This window comes from Myotis lucifugus, unplaced genomic scaffold, assembly GCF_000147115.1.
Source record: "Myotis lucifugus unplaced genomic scaffold, Myoluc2.0 scaffold_750, whole genome shotgun sequence".
In the NCBI taxonomy this organism is placed as follows: domain Eukaryota; kingdom Metazoa; phylum Chordata; class Mammalia; order Chiroptera; family Vespertilionidae; genus Myotis; species Myotis lucifugus.
In genome coordinates this window covers 28,213-41,795 of record NW_005871798.1, presented here as the reverse complement: position 1 = coordinate 41,795, position 13,583 = coordinate 28,213, and the positions used below count along the sequence as shown (strand labels likewise).

The following is a 13,583-nucleotide window of genomic DNA, read 5'->3' as shown; positions in this document are numbered from 1 at the left end:
CAAAAAGACGAGCAGCAGAAGCAGAAAAGAGAGAGGGATTCGTTGACATAAGAGGTCAACTTACGATAGTTCCTCGTCTGCCCGCGCTCCTTATCGAGCCTGGAGATTGGTTAGGCCAGCCGGTGGACGTAACCGGGGGGAAGAATTGAGAGCCGCCTTCCATCGGGTGGTACTGAGACGGTACATGCACTACGCGAGGACAGTAAGTTTTCCCAGCAGCCTCCGGGGTCCATTTCGGACGCAGCGCTGCCTCGGGTTCTTTCACGCCGCAGGAGACGCGGATCTCGAGTCCCGCCGGCTGCTCGGAGCCCGCCTGAGCGAGGCCCCGCGGCGATGGCGGCCCCCTGCCCCGGCGGCGGCGGCGGAGAGGTCAGATGCGGGGCAGGGCGCGGGGGCGGCGTCCCGTGGGACTTTCTGCCGGGGCTCACGGTCAAGGCCCCGCCCGGACCCTGGTGAGCGAAGCCCCGCCCCTCGGCCTGGCCCCGCCCCCAGCCGGCGCCCGGGTAGAATTCACACTCGCGTCCGCCCCATCCCGCGGGGCTAGAATTTCTTACCCGGAGTTGCTCCCCCGTCGTCCCGTAACCCACCCTCCTGCGTGGCGTTCCCAGGCCCTTCCTCAGTCCATACCCAACACTCCTCACCGCCCCCTCCTCCCCCTGATCCACCCCCACGTCGGTCCCCACCGCCGCCGGTGGAACTTCACACGCGGGTTCTGCCCCCACCTCCAGAATTGAGTCCGCTTCCAACGTCCCATCCCGTCCCCTAGACCCCAGAGGCAGGGTTCCCTCCCCCAGGCCCCGCATCCCCGAACCCCGGGCCCCGCTGAGGCTCCCCGCGCGCCTCCCGGACAGCTTGCAGGCTCAACCGCAAGGAGAAGTCCCGCAACGCGGCGCGCTCGCGGCGCGGGAAGGAGAACCTGGAGTTCTTCGAGCTGGCCAAGCTGCTCCCGCTGCCCGGGGCCATCTCCAGCCAGCTGGACAAGGCGTCGGTCGTGCGGCTCTGCGTCACCTACCTCCGCCTGCGCCGCTTCGCCGCGCTCGGGGCGCCGCCCTGGGGGCTGCGAGCCACCGGGCCCCCCGCCGGCCTCGGTGAGTGCGCACGCGCGGGGGTGGCGCGCGGAGGACCCGGGGTCCCAGGCGCCCGCCCGCCCTCGCCCTTGATGCAGAGGGTGCATAGAGTTTGGAGTCAGACCTTTTGTGGGGTCCCTATCGGGTGTCTTACTCTCCAAGCCTCAGTGTATTCATCTGTGAAATGGGCACACGGGGAGGAAAGATTTCAGGAATTCTGGCCTCATCGAGGGCTTGGTGACACCAGGGGTCATACTAGCGAATGCTGTTGCTTTTAGTAGCGGAGATGAATCATTGTTATCGCAAAGGAGACCCGCAGCTGCAGCTCCGGGAGTGGGTCAGAGGGGACCGGCCTGGGCCTCCCACCCAGACCTGAGGGGACCCAGGGGGAACACATTTTGAAAGCGGCAGGGAAACAGCTCACGGGACGCCAGCCACCCGGCATGTGACCCGGGCAGGTCACCGCATCTCTCTGTGCCTCATTTGTGAAATGCAATCATGATGAAACGTCTCCCTGAGGGCTAAGGAGAGGACCAACCAGGTAATATGTGTAAAGACCCCGCATCACCGTAGCACAGAGTAAACAATCAGTATGTGGCCACTGTTGCTGTCGGAGTGCCTGCAGGGCTGTTGGGAGCCTGTGCTTTACTGAGCACCTACTGTGTGCCTGCTGCTGTTCTGAGCTCTGGGATCCAGCAGGAAACAGACTAGAGAGTCCCTGCGCTGGACAGGCTGACACCCTAGTGGCCAAGACACGATAACAAGTAATCAAAGAAACAGAATCTAGAATGCATAAATAGAGACGATGTAAAATACAGGTATATAGATGCCTACTTTTTAAAAAAACATTTTTTATTGATTTCAGAGAGAAAGGGAGAGGTGAGAGAGAGAGAAACATCAATGATGAGAGGGAATCATTGATCGGCTGCCTCCTGCACGCCCCCTACTGGGGATCGAGCCCATAACCCAGGCATGTACCCTTGACTGGAATCGAACCCGGGACCCTTCAGTCTGCAGGCCGACGCTCTATCCACTGAGCCAAACCAGCCAGGGCTAGATGCCTACTTTTATTATTATGCAGACTTTATTGACAGATACCTACAAGTGTTATGTTATTAACATATTACTAGAAGACAGTGAATCGTATTAATCCGAGGTCACAGGGACAGGGCACCCCAGGCTACTCTCCCACCCCAACATAAGAGGTGTCCTTAAGGTGGGGGTTGGGGGGGCTCCAATTCCCCTCCTGCCCCGGTCCCAGGGAGGAGGGGGGAGAGAAAATAGCATTGATTAAGTTCGCAATAAATCACCATTTAAATTTAAATAATCCGGCTTCCCAGGCGGTAATTAGGCGAATTGACTGGCACGGAGAGAATGCGGCATTAGAGCCTCTGATTACTGTCATTACTGCGAACAACATGTGCGCCCTGGGGATAAACATCTTGCCTATTGTCCCCGAGCCCAGGGAGAGAAGTGGGGAGAGAGCCCCACGGAAGACCAGCACCTCCCCACACACACACAATTACCTGGGTGGTGGGCAAGTCGGGGCCCAGGCTGGCTGAGTTCACAGCACTGAGGAGGCAGAGCTCCGACTTCATCAGCCCCTGCCTGTCCCCCTGAGCTGGTGGGGGAGGAACTGCAGGACGCCCTCTCATACCCCAACATTAGGAAATTGGGGGCGTCTCTGGCTCTAAAGGTCTCCCAACAAGAGGCCAAGTGCCTCCTTCTGTAGTTCAGATGGGTAAACTGAGGACAGCATGTTAGCAGGACTCAGAGAGCAAAGCATTGAGCCTCCCATTCTCCAAAGGAGGGGGATCCCATGACCTCCTCAATCACAGAAGTAGTAACAGTAATAATACAGCAGCCCTGGCGGGTTTGGCTCAGTGGATAGAGCGTCGGCCTGCAGACTGAAGGGCCCCAGGTTCGATTCCGGCCAAGGGCACATGCCCAGTTTGCGGGCTTGATTCCCAGTAAGGGGAGTGCAGGAGGCTGCCAATCAATGATTCTCTCTCATCATTGATATTTCTATCTCTTTCTCCCTCTCTCTTCCTCTCTGAAATCAATAAGGATATACTTAAAAATAATAATAATACAGCCCAGGTCAGACGCTGCGCCCAGCACTGCATGTAAATTAGCTCGCTCAATCCTCTCAGAGGCCTGAGGCGGGAGGCCATGCTGATTCCCATTTCACAGATGTAGGAAGCGGCCCAGCGGAAAGTCCAACTCGAGTAGCCTGGCTCCTCAGTTTACCTTCTCAACCACTGTACTGGGCGTGGTTGTAGGTCTCCAGGGATGAGTCCTCCCCTGCAGCTCTCCGCCTCTCTCTGGGCCTCAGTCTACCATCTGTAAAATGAGACAACAGAGGTTAAAGTCTAGTTCTGTGCCTCGGAGTCTGGGGAGAAGACAGCCTTGATTTCAAACCAGCCTTGCTCGTTTGTTCAACAAACGCCATTGAACACCTCCCCTGTGCCAGGCACTGTTCTAGGTGCCGGAGACACAGCAGGGAACAGGACAAAGTCCCTGCCCTCAAGGGTCGGCCTATAGTTCCTGCGAGGTGGGCCCCATGTCCCCCACCCCCTGACCTCACCTCCCCCTCTCACCTTTTCAACCCCCACTCTCAGCCCCGACACACACACTGGCTGTTCTTCAGAGAAGCTCGTACTCACCTCAGGGCCTTGGCACTTGCTGTGCCCGCCACCAGGGACTCCCTTCCCTCTGAATGTCCGCTTCTCAGTCAGGTCTTTTGTTTTTTTAAATATATTTTTATTGATTTCAGAGAGGAAGGGAGAGAGATAGAAACATCAATCATGGATTGGCTGCCTCCTGCATGCCCCCTACTGAGGATCAAGCCCACAACCCCGGCATGTTCCCTTGACCGGAATTGAACTTGGGGCCCTTCAGTCCGCAGGCCGATGCTCTATCCACTGAGCCAAACCAGCTAGGGCTCCTTGACCATTCTACTAAAAATGGCCGCAGCCCAGCATTCCCTGTCTCCCTTTTCTGCCTTATCTTTCATAGCGCTATCATCTGACACTACGCATTTCTTTTGTTTGTTGCGTGTCCCTCCCTCACGGCACCTTGTTCCCTGCGTCTGGGACACAGCAGACTCATCCCACAGCTGGGTGACTGGAATGGAATGAGGGGAGAAAGAGTGAATCTTAATTCACAAGCCAGGCATGACCTCTCTGAGGACGTGACCTTTGGGCTGAGAGGAGAAGGAGGTGAGGGAGGAAGCTATGAGAAAGCTGGGCGGGCTTCCAGGCGGAGGGAGCGGCAGTGCAAAGGCACGGAGGCCGCTGGACTCGGCTTGCTGGTTGGAGGGAGTCTGGAGAGGAGGAAGTGAGGCAGGGAGTGGTCAGCAGGGGCCCGGGCCTGCGGGGCCCCACGGGCTGTGGTGAGGACTTTGTCTGTTACCCGGAGTGAGATGGGAGCCATGGTGATGGGGGGTGTGAGTGGGAACAGGGAGCCCCTTAAGGAGGTGAGTGCAGTGGTCTGGGTGGGAGGCGGGGCAGCTGGGCCAGGGTGGGGGCTACGGGATGACAGGTGGTTGGACTCAGCTGATGCCGTGAGCGTACAGCCCATAGGACTTACAGAAAATGGACACAGGTGTGAGAGAGAGAGGGGTCAAGGTGCAGGGCAAGGAACCACGCGAAGGGTGGAGGTACCCCAGGTTATCCATAGTAACGCTGCTAAGAACAGTGGCAGGACTCGGGGATTAGGCACCTACTGTGTGCCTGGCTCTGTGCTACTACACGCACAAACCCATTCTGCTCGCTCACTGGGCCCATTTTACAGATGAGTCTGAGGACAAGTAGAGGCAGAAATGCCCCCCTCCAGCCCTCAGGCCCACACCCCCTGATTGTGGTGGGGTGGTTCCTTCTGTCCGGCCTTGGCCTTCATAGGTAATGAGGTTCCAGCCCTTCTGCCCTTCCTCCACCCCACCCCCCACAGCAATCCCTCCGGACAATTGGGATGGGAAGTGGAGGGGGACTCCTAAGGCCTGGGAGAGGCCTTCAGGCCCCAATCTGGAAGGGATGGTGGCAACTGGGACCGTTTTTTTCTTCTCCAGCAGAATCAGGCTCCAACAGCCCTGACTGGTTTGGCTCAGTGGATATAGAGCGTTGGCCTGTGGACTCAAGGGTCCCAGGTTCGATTCCGGTCACAGGCACCAAAAATAAAAAATAAAATTAAAAAAAAGAATCAGGCTCCAACAAAAAACAGCAAATGTTTGTTGAATGAGTGAGTGATTGGTTGAGGTTTGGACGTGAGGAGAGGACACATGAGGGGGGCAAATCTGGGAGTAACTACCTTGGGGGACAGAGAAATTGAGGTGTGTGGGTAGGAGAGGAGGAAACACAGAGCCAGGAGTTGGGGAACTGGAGGGTTTGGGGAGGGAGAGCCTGGGGGCAGGGAAGCGCGCCGGTCTGTGATGGGACAGACCCCCGCGCTCCCCATCCCAGGGGACAGGCCGGGTGTTTTGGGGGGAACAGCCAGTGGCTGAGCCCTCCCCACACGCCCGCCCCCGCCCCCGCCCGGGCCCCACGCGCCCATTAACGCTGTTAATTGCAGCCGTTCAGTCTGACCTGGGCTGATCCTCTGAGAGGGAAAATGAAGGAATTAGCAAAAATGACAGGGGAAAATTGCAACAATTAGCAGGCAGCATTGTTCCCGCCTGTCACCCGGCTTGTTCGCGCTGCATCTCGGGGGAGGGGTCCCCGTGAACCTCCCCACCCCCCACTCCCAGTTATTGTTCCTGGAGCTGCAGGCGAGGGTGGAAAAAGGATGTAACGGCGCAGGGTTGGGAGAGCGCCGGGAGGAGGGGGCGTGGCCTAGCCATCAGGGGGCGGGGCGGGCGGCGGGCTGCGCCCTGATTGGCGGAGGGGCGGGTCTTCGCCGCCGGGTGTTTTGATGGTCGGGAAACAACAATAGTAATCACTCTATTAATACGCATTGTGGCTCCGCATTTCCCCGCACCTGCTGTGGGTCGGGCCGTGCGAGGCCCTTTCTAGAAGCTCCTTGAGCTGCCTGAATGCTCAGCCAGCCTGGGAGGGCTGCGCTCTTGGCGAACCCACTTGGCAGAGGAGGAAACTGAGGCACGGAGAGGTGAAGGGACCGGCCCCAGGGCAGGCACACAGCCAGAGGGGGACAGCCTGCGCCTGGACGCCGGACCTGGACCCAGCCCTGCGAGAGCCAGGCGCCTGAGGACCCTGGAGGTCACCGAACCCTTCACCTGGCTCCCCAGTCTGAGCCTGGGGGCCTTGGGGGGTCGTTCTCCACAGGGTCAGGGAGGGGGTCACCCCCACACGGGGTCTGGGCCCTCAGCTCCTGCCTGGGGGGCCGGGCCTCCTCTCTCTGCCTCATTGGCCATGGCTCTTTCTGCCCTTTCCCTGTCTCCCTCTGTGCGCCTCGTTTCCTGGGCCTCTCCATCTCTTTGTCTCTCTGTCTTCCTCAGTTTCTATGTCTGTGTATGTCTCTGTCCCTATCTTTTTTTTTTTAACTTTTTAAAAATGTTTTTATTGCCAAACCGGTTTGGCTCAGTGGATAGAGCGTCGGCCTGGGGACTGAAGGGTCCCAGGTTCGATTTCGGTCAAGGGCATGTACCTGGGTTTCGGGCACATCCCCAATGGGAGATGTGCAGGAGGCAGCTGACTGATGTTTCTCTCTCATCGATGTTTCTAACTCTCTATCTCTCTCCCTTCCTCTCTGTAAAAAATCAATAAAATATATTTAAAAAATGTTTTTATTGACTTTTAGAGATAGAAGAAGGGAGAGGGAGCGAGAGAGAGAAACATCGATGAGAGAGAGGCGTAGATCGGCTGCCTCCTGCACGCCCCATACTGGGGATTGAGCCCACAACCGGACATCAAACCAGGGACCTCTTGGTTCTTGGTTCTTGGCTCAACCACTGAGCCACAATGGCCAGGCCCTACCTCTTAAAAATTTTTTTTTATTAAGGTAAAATTTATAACATGAAACTCCTCATTTTAAAATGTACAATTTACTGTGACATTTAGTACATTTGCAATGTTGGGCAACCATCACTTCTGTCTAGTTCCAAAACATCTTCATCATCTCCCTAAAATCCTGTACCCTTAGCAGTCACGCCCCTCCCCTCCCCCAACTCCAGCCCTGGCAGCCACCAATCTGCTTTCTGTCTCTAGGGATTTGTCTGTTCTGGACATTTCATATAAATGCAGTCATCCTATATAATAAAGAGCGAATATGCTAATTAAACCGGATGGTGGAACGACCTTCCGGAATGACCAGTGGGTGGGGCCGCGAGGGCCGAGCCCCTTGCACAAATTTTGTGCATTGGGTCTCTAATACAAATATATGTCCTCTCAGGCTTGGCTTGTCTCGCTTAGCACAATGTGTTCAAAGTTCACCAAAGTCCTAGCTAGGATCCCTGCTTCATTCCTTTTTATTGCTGAATAATATTCCATGGTCTGAATACAGCACGTTTTGTTTACTCATCAGTTAATGGACCTTTGTTTCCACCTTGGGCTGTGGGGAATACTGCTGCGGTGAACATTTATGTACAAGTACTTGCTAGAGCACGTGTTTGGTGCTTTGGGGCACATGCCCACAAGGGGAATTGCTGGGTCAGAGGGTAATTCCATGTTTAACTTACGAGGACCCACCGCACTGTGTTCCAGAGCAGCTGTGCCATTAGCATTCCCACCAGCAATGCACGGGGAGGGTGTGGGTGTGCGATTTCTCCACAGCCTCGCCTGGCACCTATTTTCTGTGTGTGTGTGTGTGTGTGTGTGTGTGTGTGTGTAGCCATCCTAGTGGGTGTGAAGTGGTCTCTCATTGTGGTTTTGATTTGCATTTTGCTAATGACTAGTGAGTTTAAGCATCTTTTCATGGGCTTATTAGCCATTTGTAGATCTTGTTTGGAGAAATGTCTATTCAGGTCCTTTGCTCATTTTTCAATGGGCTGTTGTCGAGCTCTAATGTCCTTATCTCTTTCTCTGTTCCTTTAGATCTCTCTGTACACTTCTCTGTCCATCTAGTTGTCTCTCTGTGCCTTTGTCTCTCAATCTCTGCGTGTGCTCTGTATCTCTCTGTGTGTGTCTCTTTCTCCTTTTCAGTCTCTTCTCTGCCACCTTCTCATCCTGCAGGTCTGAGCTCAGCTACCCCCTCCCCCTTCAACAGGCCTCACCACCTTCCTCCTCATTTCACATAATCTATTTCTTTATTTATTCTTTAATCCTCACCTGAGGATATTTTTCCATTTATTTTAGAGAGAGTAGAAGAGAGAGGGAAAGACAGAGAGGAATATCGATGTGAGAGAAACACATCGATTGGTTGCCTCTTGCAAGAGCCCCGAGGGAGCCTGCAACCAAGGAATGTGCCCTTGACCAGAATGTGCCCTTGACCAGAATCAAACCCGGGACCCTTCAGTCCACAGGCTGATGCTCTATCCACTGAGCCAAACCGGCTAGGGCCACATCATCTATTTGATTCTTCAGAGCACAAATGATAATTCCTTGTTCATTTTTTACTTGTTTATGTGCCATGACCTGGGTGCCTGTGAGGTAGGACCGGGCTGTCTGGGTCACTGCGGTGTTCCCAACACAGAGCCTGGCCACAGGAGCTCAGGGAGAGTTTGCTGAATGAATGAATGGATGGATGGATGAATGAATGAATGAATCCCTTTCTGTATCCCCTGGTGTCTGTCTGTCTCTCTGTCTGTCCAGCCTACCTCTGCCCCTCTCACTCCTCCCACATCCCAGGTCTCTCCCCCGCAGGGCTCGGGGCCCCTCAATACCCCATGATGGCTCAGGACTGGGAGGAAGAGAGGAAACTCATAGCCTGGTTCCCTGGGGTCCTTCCCAGAAGGCCAGGGTCGGCCAGACCGCAGGCCCGGGCCTCACCGGTCCCTCTGTCCCCAGCCCCAGGCCGCAGGGGCCCCGTGGCACTGGTCTCCGAAATCTTCGAGCAGCACCTGGGAGGACACATCTTGCAGGTGAGGCCCCTTCCTTACCTGCTGCTCAATGCTGCCACCTAGTGGCCTCCTCCGAGAACAGCACCCTTCTCTCCCGCATCCATCGCAGGAGAGCGCCAGGCCTGGGAGGCGCATGCTGGGGGCCCCCTTCCTGCCTGCCCCTTCCCAGGGCCAGTGAGGCCCCGTCCTCCGCTCCCAAAAATAATCCATCCTGGCAGAGATAAGGTTTCAGAACCTCTTACAGACGCCAGGCCCTCCTCTCCCCGCCCTGTCTCTCCCACTCTAGTCCCTGGATGGCTTTGTGTTTGCCTTGAGCCAGGAGGGGAAGTTCCTCTACATCTCAGAGACCGTCTCCATTTACCTGGGTCTCTCACAGGTAAGGACCTCAGCAGGCTGCCTGGCCTGGCGCCACCGCCACCTCCCTGGGCGGCCCAGGCATCCCCCTCCTCTCTCCTGACCTCACCATCCCAGCGTGAAAAAGGGACTGGATCCGTGGTTCCCAAAGTGCGTTCCTTGGAACCCCACATGGCATCCAACATGGCTCCTCCTCGCGGTCAGAGGAGGGTTATCGAATTCATGGGTCAAAGAAAAAATAATTTAAAAACAAAACAAGCCCTAGCTGGTTTGGTTCGGTGGATAGAGCATTGGCCTGCAGACTGAAGGGTCCCGGGTTCGACTTCGGCCAAGGACATATGCCCAGGTTTCAGGCTCCATCCTCAGTAGGGGGCGTGCAGGAGGCAGCCCATCAATGATTCTCATCATTGGTGTTTCTATCTCTCTCCCTTCCTCTCTGAAGTCAATAAAAATATTTAAAAACAAAAAGTAACAGGTCAATTTGAAAGAAGCAAATTAGCAGAAAGACCAGTTTGCCCATGAGTGGTGGCCAAATACACCATATTTACCCAAACGTGTTTCTTCGTAACAGTTTTAAAAGATCACAACAATTTGTACAGGTGGGGCTTGGGATCTGCGAGCGCTGGAAGGTTTTCTGTGGCGTTTGAAAGCCCGTGTGTCCGGAGTCCTGGCTCCTGTGGCATCGTAGGCCTCGCCAATCCAGTCAATGCCAATTGCTAGCAACTTATATCGTTTTTAGAAAGATTTTGGCGGATGGTGAATTTCGACAATTCAGTGCCTTGGCCTCTGTGAGCAGCTTTTAGTGAGTTGCTGATTTCTGGAGGAGGATGAACCTGAAGGAAGGGGAATGTGGGCAAGAGAAAGGGAGGGAGGGAGAGGGAGGGAGGGGAGGCTTGAAGCTGGTGTGGGAAGGGCTGGATGAGGGGAGGAGTTCAGGGGATGACCCCAAGCCCTGGGGCGGTGGGAGCCATGGGAGGTCTTTTTTTTCTTTTGAATTGTTGACATTATTACAGATGTCTCTCACCCCCCCCCCCCCACCTTCCCCTTCCCCACCTCCACCAGCTCTGGGAGGTGTCTGAGGGGAGGAGGGCCATGGCCAGATGAGAAACCTCTGGAGGCTCCCCATTTGAGGGGGACTGAAGGCCAGATGATCAGTGAGGATGCTGGGGCAGGAACACAGTGGGGAGAATACAGGGCCTGGATTGGGGGAGATGTGGGACTGCTGCAAGATTGGGGGCCGGGGGGGGGAATTGAATGCAAAAGTCTGCCTGACTGAAATGTCCTAATTCCACTGTTTGTATCTTGAATCCCATTCCTGCTGGGAAATCCTGTGGTTCATTTCAGGGCACAGCTGTTTGCTGTGAGGCTATGACACCTCCCCATCCCAACTCCCTACACAGCTTCTTGTTTTAATAAAATATATTTGTATTGATTTCAGAGAGGAAGGGAGAGGGAGAGAGAGAGATAGAAACATCAGTGATGAGAGAGAATCATTGATTGGCTGCCTCCTGCACGCTCCCCACTGAGGATCGAGCCCGCAACCCGGGCATGTGCCCTTGACTGGAATCGAACCTGGGACCCTTCAGTCCACAGGCCGACGCTCTATCACTGAGCCAAACCGGTTAGGGCCCTACACAGCTTCTTAGCAGAGTAGGCGGGGCAGAAAATCGTTAATGATCACTGGCTTTGACATGGGAGGGCAGAGGAAGAGCCCAGGTTAGCCTCCTCCTTTACAGATGTTCCTTTTGCCCTGGCCCCCGCAGGGATAGAGCTGGGCCTGGGCACTGAAGGGTCCAGGTCCAATTCCGATTCCCGGTCAAGGGCACATACCTGGGTTGCTCGATTCAAGGCAGCCTGCGGGAAGCAACCAAGCAATGTAACTCTCTCACACACATTGATGTCTCTCTCTCTCTCTCTCTCTCTCTCTCTCCTCCCCTCCTACTCTCTCTAAAAAAAAAAAACCAATGGGAAAAAATATCCTCAGGTGAGAGAGTTTAAAAAAAACTTTTTTTAAAAAAAAATTCTAATAAAAACACAAGACTGGCACGAAGTACTCCTGCCTGTAAGCCAGTGGTTCTCAAGCTTCCTAATGCCGCGACCCTTTAATACAGTTCCTCATGTTGTGGTGACCCCCAATTTCATTGTTACAAATTGAACATAATTAAAGCATAGTGATTAATCACAAAAACAATATGTAATTATATATGTGTTTTCCAATGGTCTTAGGGGCTAAGACTTAGGCGACCCCTGTGAAAGGGTCGTTCGACCCCCAGGTTGAGAACCGCTGCTAAGCTTATGAACAGTTGTCCAAACGGGAGGGCCGGTGGCTGCGCGCACCTTACCCGCCTGTATTTCTCCCCTTCGCCGGCAGGTGGAGCTGACGGGCAGTAGCGTCTTCGATTACATCCATCCCGGGGACCACTCAGAGGTCCTCGAGCAGCTGGGACTGCGGACCCGGACCTCCGGGCCCCCTACCCCGCCCTCCATTCCCTCCTCTTCGTCCTCTTCCTCCTCGCTTGCCGATACTCCTGAGATCGGTAATTCCAAGGCCCCAAAGAATGAGGCCTGATGCAGGGACAACCGGTACATTGTATCCAGCGATGTTACATGTAAACCAAACCCACTCTCCTTAGGGTTGTGCAAAACAAGCCTTTAGAGTCTAAATTGGAGCAGGAAGACTTGGCCCCCTAAGATTGCCTGAATCCCCAAGTTTTGAGCTTTAGAAAGATCCCTCTGGCAGCCTCTGGGTGACAGGTAAATAACGGTGCACGCTCACTGGGCGTTTACATGTGCTGAGCCTGTAACTACACAATTGCATGGAATCCTAACCACCATCCCACAGAGCAGGACCCGTTATTCTCTCCGTTTTACAGAGGGGGAAACTGAGGCCCAGCACAGCGAGGTTAAGTTACCTGTCCGAGGTCACAGCTGTAAGTGGAGCTGGATTCCAACCCCGGCTGGTCTGGCTCCAGGATCTAGTGTGCTCCTCACCCTTCTTTCCAATGGAAAATTCCATGGAAAATTCCACTCCATGCGGAGGAGGGCGGGTGTTAGGTTACCCGGACGGTTCCTTTTAGCTCCCAGGTGTGGAGGGGGCTGTGAGGTCAACTTCCCTGTAAATAAGATTTTCTTACATGGGGTTTGCTTTGCACCAAAACCACCTGAGTTGTCAGCAGTGATTGCAAGTCTGGGGAGATGTGTGGGGCTGTGATGATGTCTGCACCTGGATTTGAGGCCCAGGGTCACCTGGGTGTGAGCACATTTATGACTGTACCAGGGGCTTATAGACTAATCGCTATTTGCGAGTCTTCTCTGTTGCTACACCTGATGCCCTGCTCCGCGCCCAGCTCTGTGCTGGGCAGGGCTGGGGACACAGTAGTGACGACAGCCCAACCCCACCCTCCCAGGGCCTAGGCCCAGCTGGGGCAGGTGTGGTGAAGACCCCAGAGGGGCTCCGACCCAGCCGGGCCAGGGGGGCTTCCTGGAGGAGATGGTGACCTCAGAGGGTGTCAGTGGGGCGCAGTTCCTGCCCACGTGTTAGGTCCCGGTGAGAAGCTGGGCGTCCTCGCCAGGGTCCCGGAGTCAGAGCTGAGCCTGAGAAAGGCCGCTTCATGGAGGGGGGTCAGTGTAGATGCCAATGAGCTCGTAGAACCGTCAGGTGGGTGGGCCTCTGGCTCGCTCTGAAGGGGGCGGGGAGGGGCGCCTCTGTGTGTTTCCTCCTCAGGACCCCACAACTCTCCTTCACTCCGCCCAGAGGCCAGCCCCACCGAGGTGCCCGCCTCCTCCCGGGCCCAGGAGCGCTCCTTCTTCGTCCGCATGAAATCCACCCTCACCAAGCGCGGTCTGCACGTCAAGGCCTCGGGGTACAAGGTGGGCGTGAGCTCCCTGCACAGCCTCTGGCCCCGCGTCCTCGCCACCCCGCGAGCTCCCGCACTCCTGCCGGCCCCTGCCCCCGCGCCCCGGCGCCTGCGGGGAAAAAGTGGGGGGCCTTCGCCCCCCCCCCCCCCCCCCCCCGTTTTTTGAATGCGTCCCCCACGGCCCCGGGGGGCCTCCCCTTTTTTTCCGGGGGCTTTCCGGTGCCCCCGCCCCCAGGGGTCTCTTAGGAACTTCTGGGAACATTTTGGCCCCCCGTCCCCGAGGGGATGGAAGGTATTTGTTTAGAGAAACAGGAAAGGTCTCTCGGCTTACGTGGGGGGTTCACTCTAATCCAC

The 13,583-nt window shown here is 55.6% G+C and overlaps 1 protein-coding gene across 1 annotated transcript; it reads left to right on the top strand.

Moving 5' to 3' along the window:
• Positions 1 to 333: 333 nt before the first annotated feature.
• Positions 334 to 13,475, top strand: NPAS1 (neuronal PAS domain protein 1). The gene is given in 8 exon segments (XM_006109896.1): positions 334 to 452; positions 852 to 864; positions 866 to 1,088; positions 8,966 to 9,039; positions 9,305 to 9,394; positions 11,744 to 11,909; positions 13,127 to 13,351; positions 13,465 to 13,475. Coding segments are annotated over 8 exon segments (921 nt in total).
• Positions 13,476 to 13,583: the final 108 nt, after the last annotated feature.